This window comes from Akebia trifoliata, chromosome 5, assembly GCF_017979445.1.
Source record: "Akebia trifoliata isolate Shusen 1 chromosome 5, ASM1797944v1, whole genome shotgun sequence".
Classification (NCBI taxonomy): Eukaryota; Viridiplantae; Streptophyta; class Magnoliopsida; order Ranunculales; family Lardizabalaceae; genus Akebia; species Akebia trifoliata.
The window spans coordinates 25,916,157-25,931,383 of record NC_141379.1 but is presented as its reverse complement, the minus strand read 5'-3'; the positions used below and the strand labels follow the sequence as shown (position 1 = coordinate 25,931,383).

Genomic DNA, 15,227 nt, shown 5'->3' with positions numbered 1-15,227 from the left:
GCGATGTCTAGACATAGAAACGATGTTTAATACTTTAATCAAAGCATTTAGTATAGGGTAGCCATTGCGTGATTTTTTTTTTTTTTTCTTTAATTTGGTAAAACATCAACCTCTAATCACTCCGAAATTGAAGACTTCACTTTAAATGATGTAACATGCACCATCTCAATCGACAAGACTTTCATTTCCTAGACGATAGTTCTAAAACTCATCCTCGAGTCAACATGAATCTCAATCTCCTTGTGCACTCTTCTGGTTTTTAAAAAAATATATAAAAATATAAAAAATAAAATAAAATATAAAGTAAAAAAAAAAGGTTTACAATCTTCATTCTCTCTCTAGCTCCATTGGGTTTAATCAACTTTGGATCAAGCGATAAAGGTGATGGAGAAGATCACCAATATTGATAAAGTTACCTCTGTAGCATATTGTGACACTAATTGCTTTTTCCACGAGATTTATGTTACAAACCGTCGTCTTCGCTACAAACCATTATTGTTGAAAAGATTGCCATTGTTAGTCAACCTACCCGTTCTGTTTTAAATAAACCATCCCACAATGAGTTTGATGGGACCTATGTTATCCAATTCATTGTTACTAGTTTGAACCACGAACCGGCACGAAATGAACCAGTTCGTGATACGATTCATACTAGGTTCATAGAATCAAGCAATCCACAAATCCACCAAATTCTAGATGGGTTCGACAAACCAAAATATTTGGTTCACCGAACTAGAGCATTAAGTTCGGCAACCCAACAATGTGGTTTGTCAAACCAAACTAATTTTTAATTTGGTTAGGTGAACCAAACGAATTTATTATGTTTTTTCCTGTCCATATGTAAAATTTGGATTATTTTATTAATTTATTTATATTTAACTTTTAACATTATAAATGTACTTTATAGCATGTATACTTGAATTATATATATGCACAAACGAACAAATCTAATAAACTGATCTATGAAACCAAAGCGAACCAAGAATCGAATTATCTCTACCTACCCTTATGAATCGGGTTCATTCCAGAGTGGCGAACCACGAAGCTGAATTCGAACCAAGTGATCTGATGAACCAGGTAACATAGGATGGGACAAGCTATAGGTTGTTTTAGGCTATAATAAACAGGCAAAGATTTTAAAAATAGAGGATCCTTATCCTCGATCGATAAAGACTAATAATAATAATAAGACTAATAAAAATTGCGCCAAGATAATGTCCATCATATTGTACTTGCCATACTATAAATATAGTACTTTGAAAAATAAAGGTAGACAACCAACTCTATGGTGCTAAGTCCTGCAAGAAGCCAATAGAAGTAATCCAAATGTGCTCGGTTAAGGTTGTTGGAAAACCAACTATCTCGCCCATCCCCACCTGTCGCTTTCTCAATGGCAGAAATGAGGAAACTGCTAAGGAAGTTCCCCATTCCTATGATGCTCAAGTAGAGGGCGAGACCTAGACTCCTAAGCCCATCCGGCATTTGATCATAGAAAAATTTTTGCAAACCCACAATGGTGAATACATCAGCAATGCCGAATAAGATATATTGAGGAAGTAACCACCACACACTCATAGGAACTGTTGCTTCCGGAATGTCAACCAACCCAAAATCTAAAGCAATTTTAAGTCTTTTCTTCTCAATTAGAGCTGCCACCACCATAGAGACCATAGATATAAACATTCCACAACCAATTCTCTGAAGCATTGTTATCCCTGAGGACTTCCCTGTTATGACTCTAGCAATAGGAACAAAGATACAATCATAGATGGGAATAATGAGTGCAATAGACACACCAGTTAAGGATTGCAATGAGGCAGCTGGTATTTGGAAGCTTGATCCTACTGATCTGTCCATGGTAGCTCCTTGTTTAGTGAAGAAGGTTGAGATTTGTGCAAATATGACCCCGTATATTAAACATGTAACCCATATTGGAACCAATCGCAATACAGACTTTGCTTCTTCCACCTGGCCAATGCTACACACTTTCCAATCTTTCCTTGAAACATCCAAACTATCTGATTCTGCAATCAATGCTTTGTCGAGAAACCTGTCATAAAAAGAAAAAAAATGGTCTTGTTGGATGTTAAATTGGGTCGATAAAATGAATCCTATTTCACCATTCAACTCTGTCGTAAATCAAAGTCCCAGTGTGGTGTGGGAAAGACAACAAATTAGACATCATACTAAAAGAATTCATATTTCATTTTTTTTTTTTTTTTTTCAAAAGAAACGAAAATTAAATAAATGCATTTCTCTTACTTGAATTGATCTGTAACAACATTGGGGGCTTGCTCTAGTACAATAGTGGATGAAGGGGTGGTTCTCCAATTTATTGCCGCTGCTACAAACACTTGAGCGACTCTAACAAATGGGCTACACTTATCCTCATTGAAATTGTAACGATAAGTCTTGGTTCCAAGCAAGAAAACAACAAGTGCTACTGCCATTGAAATGCATGGAATACCAAATCCAAGACCCCAATTCAGGTTATCTTGGATGTAGGTCAAAATTAAGATTGTAACAGAAGTAGTCGCAAATAAGATAAAAAACCACCAGTTGAAGAACGAACTCTTGGACTTTCTTTCCACTATGTCTCGGCCGTCAAATTGATCGGCTCCAAAAGCCTGGACACATGGCCTATGTCCAGCCTGCGCAATTGCCACCAGATACAAAGAAAAGAAGAAGAAGCTGACTTGGCTAGTAGGTGGAGAAGAGCAAGAGATGTTGTTCTCAGTGCTCTGGCAGTCAGGTGAATTTAGGGATGTAAGAATAGCTGATGAAGTTAACAATCCAAGCCCCTGTAATTCCATGCAACTTGAAGCTAATACTTATTGATGAAAAATACCAAATGTTTACCAATTATGATGACAGAAACTACTCAAATTCAATGGGTCTAAAAGTAAAAAAATCATTGATTATACACAACCAAGATGAAAATGGAATAAATTCAATGGATGCGAAAGAGTGTGAGGCGTTCCACGATCCCAAGGAGTATATTCTGCCTGTTGTGTAAATGTCTTGTATCACGTAATATTCTCTTAAGAGGTTTTCTATTTTTGAGGATTTCTATTTTGGGGAGTTTTACATATTTTGGTAATTCTCGGTTATATAAATAGAGATCTCTAGGGTTGTAAAACTTATGAGAAAATAATGATTGTTTTTGTTCTGTTTCCTAGACGTAGGCACACTGCCAAACCATGTAAATCAGTGTGTTTTGTACGATTGTATTATCTTTGCTATTTCGATTTTTTCACACTGCCTAGGATCAACAATGTTGAGTGCTCCTCGGAGCATGATGTACTCTTCTTTTATTCTACTAAAACTAACTAAAGGTGGGATGTGCAAACTCACATCTATTACAATAATTAGGAATTATTCATGATTAATTTTTTTACAATTACATTAAAATTAATTTAAAATATTAACTAAGCTGATTTTGAAGATAACATAACAAAAGGTTATTCTATCTTGGTTGTAGAAGGGAATGTTGGTAGTACTTAATAATTTCATTGGGTGCTTTTCAAATGGTTGAGAGATTTGAATAAAGAAAAAAAAGGGACAATGAATATGAAGGACTGTTTATTGAGAATATTTACTGAATAGTCCCTTAATAAAGAATATTATGTCTCACTAAATAAAATATTAGTCTATTAAGAATTTTTTCAATGAAAATATCTGAAATACCCTTTTAACAACTTTACAAAGTGGTTTGATCTAAAATATACCGACTCAAATAAAAAGCTTAATCAATTTATTTTCTTATTAATATCTATGTGAAAAAAAAATTATTCTTATTTATTAAAAGTCATTAATAAATTCAATATAATTTTATTCAATTCATTTGAGTTGACTTGCTAATTTTTGAGTTGAATCAATTCGATGAATATTTAAGTCAAGTTTTCAAATTATGTTTTAATTATTTATATATTTTAAGAAATATCAAATTCATAGATCAAATCAGTTTGATAATGATGTGACCACACTCATTTCCATCATCATCATCATCATTGTAGTTATTATCGCAATCTAGTTTTGGGAAGAGAAAATAAGGATATTTTTTTCCATTGAGTTAGAGATGAACATAATCAAGGGGAGTGCCATTAATTTTAAAACATTAGAGTATCTCAACTATTCTCAAATAAGCACATTTCTTTAAACCTCAAAATCATTGAAAAGGTAATTATGGCATTTTCGTTTCAAAAATCCTTTTTAGATTATTATTTGATAAAGTGAGTACTAAAAGGTCCATATTTTTTTAGAAGAGATTTTTTTGTACATATTTTCACAAAGTAAGTCTTTACGGTCATTGTCACAAAAATAAATAAAAGTAAAAAAAATAAATAAAAAATTGAATCCTCTAAGAATCATGATATAGATCAAATTTGAAAGAAAAAAATATATCATAAAAAGAAATAGTATTGGACTTGATTAAAGGATCTGAAAATGGGTGGGCACTAAACTTTAAAAATTTAAATGAATAACTTTAATTTTGTTGATGTCACACTTTCTTAACCATCGAAAACATATTACAGGGTATCACAGGAAATTAATAAGTACCATAAAGGATTTGTTACCGTTGTAGAAATGGTGGGATTGTAATTTTATATGAAAAAATAAATGATCTTGGCAATGGTAAGGTTAAATTAAAATGTGGGGGAAATTTTTTGTTTTCCAAATTTGAGGGTCAATTAACACATATTCCACCTCGTATCTGTTTTAGATGGGTAAGCTGGACTTGAACTCAAGACATTAGAGTTGTTTTGCAATGTATCAAACCAACTAAGCTATGGGTCTAAGCCCATATTCCCCCACCTCTTATTATTGGATTAAAGAATTCTCAACATGACGGTCGTTCTCTTCATTCTCTCCTTCATCATTAAAGAATTTCAATGCTGAGTATATGAGAGATTTCTTTGCTCACAAAAAGGGAAGGGTCAATCCAGGATTTCACAAAATACTAGACGGCCGAAAAAAAAATTGCTCATAGTGCTCACAGAAATATGGGATCCACTAATCACATGAACCCATGTGTATTCAATGGCATCCCTAATTTACAAAACCATGCTTGTTAGTTAGAAAACTACTCTAGTTATGCTTGATGTGTCACGCACAAGAGAGTTTGTGAGCACAAATTATGAGAGTGATTTTTTGCTCTCAGAAACCCAAGGGGTTAGCCTAGTGCCAAGTTGAGCCTTGATAAGTTCTTCAAGAAGGGTAGGTCAACTGTTTCAAACCCCACGAAGCTATGAATTCCTTGGGGTCGCTCTTCTAGGGTGTAGTTGCCCCTCTACTCAACTAGTTGCACGTAGGATTTTTCGAGGGGTGGTGCATATGACTCGAGATTAGGATACCCACAATAAAGAAAAAAAAATGTTTAATGATTTTCTATCTCAACTCTAATAGACTAACTCAAAAACTCACCTATGTAGCATGTGGAAGAACCGTAGATTTTTTTTCTTGGGATACACAAATGCACATCCCCATAAAACATAAGTAATTGTGTATCTCAAGGGAAAAAAAATCTATGATTCTTGCACATGCCACATCGTCGAGTTTTTGAGTTATCTTGTCGTTGAGTTAGAAAATCAGTACTCAAAAAAAAATCTCCTCATAATGCTAACAGACTCTAGCTTGTGCCGCATCAAGCCTATCAACTTTACTTTTATAAATTGGGGTTACCATTCAATACGTGCGTGCACACGTGATGGGTATATCCCAAGTGATTGTTTGCTCACATACCAACACCGTTTTGACATGTGGCATTGATGACATAAACAATAATAAGATATTTTTTCTCTCTTATCCATAATAATAAAAAAAAAGAATCGAAATTTCCTCATAAGACAACTAGTGGCATTCAACAAATACAACAGTGTATTGGACTCTAAAAGACTGGTGGTGTTCGATGTGGATTCTACAGTAGTTTTTTAAGATCTGAAATCTAAAAATTAAGATTTCTAGACAGTGGATGTGACGACAGGAGAGAATTTTCTCTCTTATTATTTACGTCATCAACACCACATGTCAGGTAGGTGTTGGTTTGTGAGCAAACAATCACTCGTTGTATCACTGATTCAGTGAGCACTGACCAATGACATTAGACCTAAGAAGGGCAGTTTTGTAAATTGGGGATGCTTCAATAATTCCGTAAAGGACAATGATAACCGAACACCCCCACGTGGCCTACTCACAACCTCCCCCCCCTACAGCTATAACGTGGCATAGATATTTTTTCATCGGGATACCTAACGGGACATCCCCATAAATATGTGCAGTTGAGTATCCCGATGAAAAAATTCTATGGTTCCGACAAATGCCTAGTTAAGGGTTCACGGGAGAGTATGGCACGTGAAATCCGCTTTGACTTATCTGTGAGAGAAGAGAGAGAAAGACGAACCAGGACGTAAAGGAGAGAAGAGAAGAAGATGGTCCAATAGCGTCCGAGGTAGGAATCAGCAACAAAAGCACCAATTAGAGGAAGCATAGATGCCGTACCAGACCAAGCGTTCACATTCTCTGCAGCAGAGGCTGTGGATTGGCCAAGAGGACCAGTGAGATAGGTTATGAGGTTGGATGAGATTCCATAATAAGCGAATCTCTCTGCGATTTCTACTCCAATAATGAAAAGCGCAGATCTCCATCCACCATACTTTGATCGATTATTAACTCTCCTTCCTTCGTAGTCCACCACTCCTTCAACACTCTCTTCTCGCAACAGCAGAGCATCACTTGCAGCAGAACCAGATATCGCCATTTCTCACCTTCTCTCTTTCCGTCTTCCGATCGAAGTATCAAAATATATAATATATTTCTCTCTGTTCTTTTCTTTTTTTCTTTTTTATAATTATTAAACAAAGGGAGGATGACGTGCATTCAATAGTGGATGTTTTTAAGGGTGATTTAGACATGTAGCCCTCCCATACTGACAGGGGCGGAGTCAGGATTTAACTCATGTGGGGGCAATGTAAGAGTGGAAGTTTTTTTTGTGAGGACAACGAAGATTGTAATTTTTTTGTGTGGGCAACATAACAATGGAAACTGTTTTGTGGGGGTAACTAAGAGTGTAAAATAAATTGGGAGAGCAATAGTTCATTATTAACCATTATTATCTATTACAATAGCTCATTACTCCAAAAAAGATTTGAAAATTCTTATGGGGGCAAGTACCCCCATTACCCCCACTCTAAATCCGCCCCTGCATACTGATAATACACAGGACACCTTTCATGTTTTTAAATTGGTGACATGCCCACTTGGTCATAGAGGCTTCTCATATATATTTTAATGATTGATGAATTTAATGTAAGATATATTATAATATTTGAAATGTCACGTCCCATATTGAAGAGTTGCAATAATTACCTCTTAAAATGTTGTGACAAATTTTTTTGAAAAATTGCATTCAAATAGATGATTACTTTAATAAGGTATTATTTGGATAGGTATAATGATTACTTTAATAGGTGTATTTTGAAGAGGTAAAACCTCTCCATTAAAAAGAAGTAATCCATCGAATAGGCACGTTAACATTTATATATATGTAATTCTCTAGAAATGAGAATTACGTTTTTTTTTTTTTTTTTCTCTCACTATGATAATCATACATAGTTCTTTAAAAGAGTTTCAGTATTGTTAACTATAGAGTTCAAACTTTATTGTATCCTAGAGGTGTTTTGTCAAGAATTTGATAGCAAACTTTATTTAGAGTGGAGACAAATAATACCTTAAAAATAGTGTTTCGTTATAAACAAATTTTGATGGGTAAAAGAAAATTTCATTAGAAAGTGGTCGAGATGACCAACGAGTCTTATAAACAAAGACCATCCCCCTTAATTTTCTTGAACTACTCCTCATTCTTTTTTCATATTCATCATTCCAGCATTATTAACATCATTGTGTAGCTTAAAATACCTTTTGAAGCAAATCAGTAATCCATAGAGTAGAACCAACAATGGAGTCGTCCCATTTTTAATGGTCAAATAGTCTCAGATTGTATCGATGATGAAAAGGTTTTCATCATCCCATCAACTAAGTCTAACATCTACCTAACAAAAAACCTTCTAAGTTTATAATTTTAGTAATCTTACCTAATATCTGACTCTATTTGAGTTATTTAAACAATCTACCAAGTCTAACATCTACCTAACAATGACCTTTTAATTTTATAATTTTATTAAACTCACCTTATCTAAGTTATCTAAATAAACTATTGCTGAGTATGTATCTATCATTCTCTCACCATTTCTCACCTACCATAAAGGCTAAAGCGAGTTGGTCGATTTCCCTATGTTCATCACATTTCATAAATTGGAAAAAGTATAGATATGCACGTAGGAATAATGAATAGATGAGGTTTGGATTAATATGAACTACCAACAACTTTTTTTATGGTATAACCACATTAGTTATCAAAATAGAGTCCAAAGTCTGATACAGGGTAAGAGTTCCATTTCATTGACAACAAAATAAGAAAATAAAAACTAATCAAATCAAAGAAAAGTAAAAGTGAAGCAGAATATACAAACAACAATATTAGACTATTTCATTCCACATTATTGTAGCCTTTACTAAGTTCCAAATTTCTTCTCTTATCAACATATTTACAAAAGACAACATTTTTAGCCTGTATCATGAGCATCATAGGCTCAAGTGAAGAGAAGTCTTCTAAATGCTTGGAAGTGAAGTTAAAAGTTTTGAAAATAATTGATGATGATTATAAGATGATGTATGCCTAGATATAAAGTATAGATGCAGCACCCTGCATCCAAAAAGATGAGAATAAACTCAAATACTCATATAAAGAGCAAAGTAAACACATTCTTGCTCTTTGTGGTGCAAGAACCTAAAAGAACTAAATTTAGAATTCATCTCTTTTCATTAAAATAAAATGGAATATCTCATGAACTAGAATTCTTCACATCCTACTAATATGGGGAAGGATATTATATATGGGAAACTCAAGTTTATTAATATTCTTCCTTTTTATTATTGCTTTTAAGCATACTAAAGTCCAAATCAGAAGGTTAAATTCAACAATTGTAAAAGCAAATACAGAATCCAAACCCAAATTAGTTATAGTTACCAATAATGCAGTTTTTACCCAAATTTGTCGTTTGACATCTTTTTCCTTAAGCCTAGACATAAGGCATATAGTTGCAAAAGGGGAAAAAATCTATAATACAATTAACCAAAACATATTCATCCACTACCCACTAGGCTACAAAGCACTTCAAAACAACATCTACAATACAAATAACCAAAACACCTTCACTATTCCCTTGAGTAAAATTAGTTTAACATGATCAAATTACACAGTTGAGCAAAATAGAGATGGAGTTACATCATTTGTAAACAAACTAATAAATATTTTTAGGATTTTTTAGTATTTTTGAGAGAAATAGACTTACAAATGAGATCTGGAGTGGTTTGATCGGTGGCACTGATAAGTGAGCTTCAATTTTTAGGATTTTTTTTACTTGAGCTCTAATTTCTTCTTCAATTTGAGCTCTGAGAGATTAAAAATCCATCAATGAAGTGACAAGAGCTCATTCAATGCTTTCAATCGATCTAAGATAGGAGATTGAGGGACATGAGTGAGAGTGAGAGTGAGAGGTTGTTTGACGCTCTCGATCGCTTGGTATTCTCGAATGTCTAGTTTGATTGAATCAAATCAAGAGGGATTTGTGAGTTTCATCTTCAACAAATCTGGTTTTTCTCTAAAACAACTGAGAAGGAGAGTTTGTAAGACGCCAAGTTTTTTTTCTTTTTTTTTAAAGAATCCGGTGGTTCGTTGGGCTTAAGCTGTAGAAAAAAAATTGTGCTTAAATGTTGGGTTTTGGGCCGACAAAAATAAACGTTGGTCATGGGCCACCAAATTTAACGCTATAATAACAACAAATTTTAACTTTTTTGTGGTAGTGTATATTCTTCTCTTTCTTCTTTGTTTTTCTATTTTGTTCTAACATTTAATGCCTTCGTCTTCAACTTCCAGTCAAAAAATTTGCTCTTTAAAACTCATCATCTTTAATATTTTCAACTTTATTGTTTATAATGAATTATATTTCTTGTAGATACATGGATTTCGCCATTACGACGGTCACCTCTACTAAGGATTGGAGTCACCACCATTCATTTTATAAGTGGGTGTGAATGGTCACCCGATGAACATTTTCGAAAAAATGACATTTTTGGCACGTAGTGACTCGCGACGGATAAGAACTAATCAAACTTTGAGATTCGGGATAAGCGGCTCGGTTGGAGAAAATGGAAGGTGTTAAGCACCCTTTTCTCCCTACCAAGTGGCGGTAACCTCAACTCAACTCGATCATTTTAATTGAAAATACAAAAATAAAAACAAAATGCCACGTGTTATGCATTTCTACCCTAAGTAGGGGGTTTGTTTTTGACTTTATTATAGCATCATCCCATTAAAGGAAATGATCCTTATAAACCTTTGCCTTGAGGACCATTCATCCTAAGTCCATCTAAAATAAAATAAAGAGAGGAAAGGATAATAGAAGAGGGAGGAGGAGAGGGTAGATAGAGAGAGAGGGGGGGTATTTTGTTGCACCCACCTTGAAGCTTCAATCTTTCTTTTCTTCTTCTTTTTCAATGTCTTCTAAGGTCTTTAGTAGTTTAGGAAAATGTTATTTTTTGTGTAATTGAAGGAGTAGAAAAGAGATGATGAGAGAATTAAGTGGAATGTAATATATATTTTTTGTGAGACTTGGGAGAAGAATTTTTGTAGTAAGAGTTGGGGGGGCCTTTTGGAAAGAGAGGGATGGGGTATTTATAGATGTTTGAGGATGGTTTGAGGGATATAATGGGGTGAAATGGGGAGAGAATAGTGAATGGCATATGTTTTAAAGGTGGGGGGGTATGAAATTAGGGATTGGGAGAGGGGTAAGTATGTAATGAGGGTAAATAGGTTGTGTTTTGATCCAAATGGTTTGGATCTTATCCAAACCATTTGGGTGAAGTGTTTGGTGAGATGAGATGATGGGTGTTTAAGAGAGTGGTTGATTGATTGAGTGGTATTTGGTTTAAGAGAATGGAGGGTGTAAGAGGGTGGTTGAGAGGGTGAGGGTTGATGTGATTTTTTTAGAGAAAATTTGATAGGTTGATGTGTGGGTAGATGAGGTTTAAGAAAAAAAAAATTGGTACGTAGTTGGATGAGGGAGGTGAGATGGGGTGATGACATGTGTCATATTTGATTATCAAGATAGTGATTGGTTGATGTGGGTAGTGGTTTGTGGGTTAAGATTATGGGTTGGATGTGAATTGGATATGGATAAAGGTTTGTAGGCTTTTTAGTATATTGGGCTTGGGTTATGGAATGGTTTTGGTTTATTGGATTGGGTAGGATTTGTTTTAAATTGGATTTTTGAGGGTGAGTATGTTTTAGGTGGTGTGAGATTGGATTTAAGTTAGGAGATAAGGTGAGAAATGTAATTTGTGAGTGTTGAGAGTTTATGAGCTTTAGGCGGGCTTAGAATTTCTTCAGATTCAGAGTGGAGCGGTGAGGGGTAAGGAAGGTGGACATGGTCCCAAGCCTCATTTTACATTTTTTATCTTTTTAGAAAATTTTTGGAATTATTGGATTGATCGAAATGCCACATGTTGGCAAATTGGACTTTTTAGGCCCGTCGGATAATTTCATTGAGAATTTGTCATTTTCGATTTTGGGAATGGCATGACGAATATTGGGAAAGCGTAGGGTAGACCGAGTCCTTTTGGTGCGCCCCCTAGACCCTTAGGGAGTCTTAAAGGCCTTGATTCTATCAAAATGCCATATTTCGATTGATTTGGGTTTTTGAGGTCCGTTGGCAATTTTTTATTGAAAAATGTGTATTTTTTGACCCTTTTGAGTAGGGGCCCATTGAAATTGAGATGTCTACACTTCCAATCCATTTATTTTCAACTTTGCCTTAATCTATAGAAAATTATGAATTTTTATTTTATTGCTCATAAAATACTATCTTGACTTGTGGTCGCGGTTAGAAAGTTGAAGTAGAGATATAATCTTAAAGTTGAATATATATGATTGGGTTTTTGGGAAATATGCCAGGTTTGGTCGGAGGGCTTATGACAAGGGTGTTTCGATCATTTTAATAATTTATTGACTAATGAGAATAATAGGTATCATCAATTTGAAAACATAGGGGTATCTCAAATATTCACCAAACCATTGACTATTTTTATCCTCTATAATTCTTAAAATAACTTATTTTGCATTCAAGTAGTTACAAATTTAATAAAATACGAAAAATGTATTTATTATTACTATAAAAAACATAAAATGATGAATGAACGACAACATGAAGTTGGTTTTTATATGTGAGCTGCTATTGACACCCCAACATTTACTTATTACACGCTTAATAAAAAATAATGAAAATTAAGTAAATGGTTGAGAATAAGTAAAAGTTTAGGTGCCAATAGAAACTCTCTCGTTTTTTTATAGATTTTTTTTTTTTTAGGTTTAGAATTTTATATAAGCCTAATCTTAATTGTAAATAAATATTGAAATTGTTTGAATGAGTGTTATAATGCTGAGATTATAAGTTGAGCCAAACCTTATAATGTTTTGAAGAAAGTGTTTTAATCTTTAACTGGAGTGTAATAACTGAAAGTTGGGGTGTCAATTGCAGTTCTCTTATATTTTTGGTAACAATTCACCGATTGGATCTGAAATTGTGAAATTGTTTAGTAAGAAATTACCAAATGGGCACACTTGATTTTTTGTTATCTTGGTACAGTGATTCAAAATAACACCAAGTAAGAAATTACAGATTTCCAATATTCTATAAATTGTAAGTAATATTTTTTAATGAAAAATCAAACATAAAATTGCATATAATAAACACTAATATATCCATAAAAAGTCATTAGTTTATCCATAAAAATCATTGATATATGTCCTAACTCCTAAAATAATTCATAATAATTATTATATACATATATATTTATTTATTGCATAGAGGGTTCGGTTCTCGATTTGATTCGGTTCTATATAAATTTGATCCAAGAACCGAATCAAATTAATCGATTCTCCATTTTCATAATCTGGAACCGGACCACAATTTGTTCCAAACCGAATCAAACCACCCCAAAGTTATCAGTTTGGTTCGATTCTTGATTTGAACTGAACCAAGTTGCACCCCTAATATAAATATAGAGTCGTCCTGGAGTGGCCTCAAGATTGGACCTCATAACACACATCTTGACATGAAAGTGGATATGAACCATAGATGTTTTTTCACTCATATCTCAAGGAAAACATCTATGGTTCCCATACACTTTCACGTTAGGCTGAGCGATGTGAGGTCCAATCTTGGGGTCACTTCACCATCATGCATAAATATAATTGAGGAACCTGTATGGCGAATTTTAGAGGATAAAATAAGTCTTATATGGAAGCAATGTTTGGTAAAATGCATTTGGTATAAAGTCGCTATTGAAGTAGTTTGTTAACTGATTTCGAAGCCATCAACCTCCAGTCACTCCAAAATTGAAGACTTTATAATAAATTATGTAGCACCATCTCAATCCCCAAACTTGCAAACGCTTTACCACAGTTTTAAAATTTGCTGAGTCGACTAAAAACTCAACGAGTCAACTTGGCTCGGAGGAACCAATTAAACGAGTCAATTCATCAAATTGGTTGAGTATACAGAGTCGGGTAAGAAACTTGATCAAATTATCTAGCTATATATATATATATATATATATATAGCATTTTGTGGATAGAAATTTTGTATTATTTTTTAATATGTAAGATTTTAATGTATTTTATTTGACTCATCTGAGTCAACTCGTGAGTTTTTTACTTGATTCAACTTCATGGACATCATATGAGTCGAATTGGGTTCTCAAGATTTAAAACTATGTCCTAGACAATCAAAATCAATTAGTGAGCTATTCTCAAAATTTTACAGATGTAAATCCCGAAGAATGAATTGCCTTGATTATTCTACAAAAAATCAAGTTGATTATTTCAATTAATATTTATGTTGATTGATGAAGACATTTTATTTCAAGTTTTTGTAATGACATTATTTATTTGATTTTTATATTTGGGAACTCATTTAAATGATTGGGGATTTAATTTGCTTATTAACGGTATTGAATATGGACAACTTGAATCTTGCAATTTCATGATTATTATTTTTTTTTTCTAAATGAGCAAAGGATTATATTAATTAAAAAAAATAGGGATTAGATTTTTGTAATTCAACAGTTCAGATTAGATTAGATTTTTTTATTCTTACAATTAAAACAATGGTATTTTGGTTATTTAAATGTTATAATGGTAGTTTGGATATTTAGATAGTAGACCATAAATTGAACAAATGTTGGAAGCATTTTGACTAGATCAACGAAAGTTCAGGGGGCAAACCTCATCTTGCATTCGGGGGGTAGGGTATCACTAATATCGTTTATTTTATAGGGTTTTTTGCTAAAATACCCTATTTTAATTTGATGATTCTTTTGGGAAAATAAATATAAAGCATACCCTATGGAAATTTTGAGAGTAATGTCTAGACATAGAAGCAATGTTTAATCAAATGCATTTGGTATAGGGTAGCCATTATGGATTTTGTTCATTAATTTGGATGAACATCAACTTCCAACACTCCAAAATTGAAGACTTCACCTTAAATGATGTAAGTAACATGCACCATCTCAATCCACAAAACTTCCATATCCAAGACCTTGGTTTCAACACTCATGAAGTCAACTTGGATCTCAATCCCCTTGTGGACTAAAAAATAAAAAATGAAAGGAAGGTTCTCAAATTTCATCGTTTCCCCTAATTTTCGTGAAGTATGTATGGAGGAAGTCTACTACTTCCCTTATCAACTTTGGACCAAACTTTAAAGGTAATGGACAGGATCACCATTGTCAATACAAGTTACCTTTGGACCAGATTGCGAGCATCACAGCCCTTTTTTCGCAAGATCTACGCTACAAACCATTGTTGTTGGCAAGATTGCCATTGTTAATCACTCCTCTTTTTGTTCTTCAAAAGGGAATAATCATGGGGTCAAAGTACAATATATCCATAGAAAATGGATTTTGCATTGATGTACATAGCGACATTGATTTCTTCCTGTCCATTTTGTTTCAAAAAATAATCCCTGAATGTGTTTGATGCGACGAACTATAGGGAATTTTTTTTTTTTGAAAGGTAAGTATAATCTGTTGATGTCTATAAATCAACC

At 33.6% G+C, this 15,227-nt stretch overlaps 1 protein-coding gene across 2 annotated transcripts; it reads right to left on the bottom strand.

The window, feature by feature from the left end:
• Positions 1 to 1,174: 1,174 nt before the first annotated feature.
• LOC147401807 (protein NRT1/ PTR FAMILY 5.10-like) lies at positions 1,175 to 7,020 on the bottom strand. Of its 2 annotated transcripts, XM_086443230.1 has the most exons (4): positions 6,401 to 7,020; positions 2,263 to 2,801; positions 1,797 to 2,050; positions 1,175 to 1,715 (listed from the first exon to the last, which is right to left on the bottom strand). In XM_086443230.1, the coding sequence occupies exons 1-4, from the start codon at positions 6,755 to 6,757 to the stop codon at positions 1,222 to 1,224; spliced, it is 1,644 nt and encodes a 547-aa protein (XP_086299356.1). In that variant the 5' UTR covers positions 6,758 to 7,020; the 3' UTR covers positions 1,175 to 1,221. The 2 variants fall into 2 exon arrangements, with proteins under 2 accessions (XP_086299356.1, XP_086299355.1); XM_086443229.1 differs by having other exon boundaries at positions 1,175 to 2,050; positions 6,401 to 7,018.
• Between the last annotated feature and the right edge of the window lie 8,207 nt (positions 7,021 to 15,227).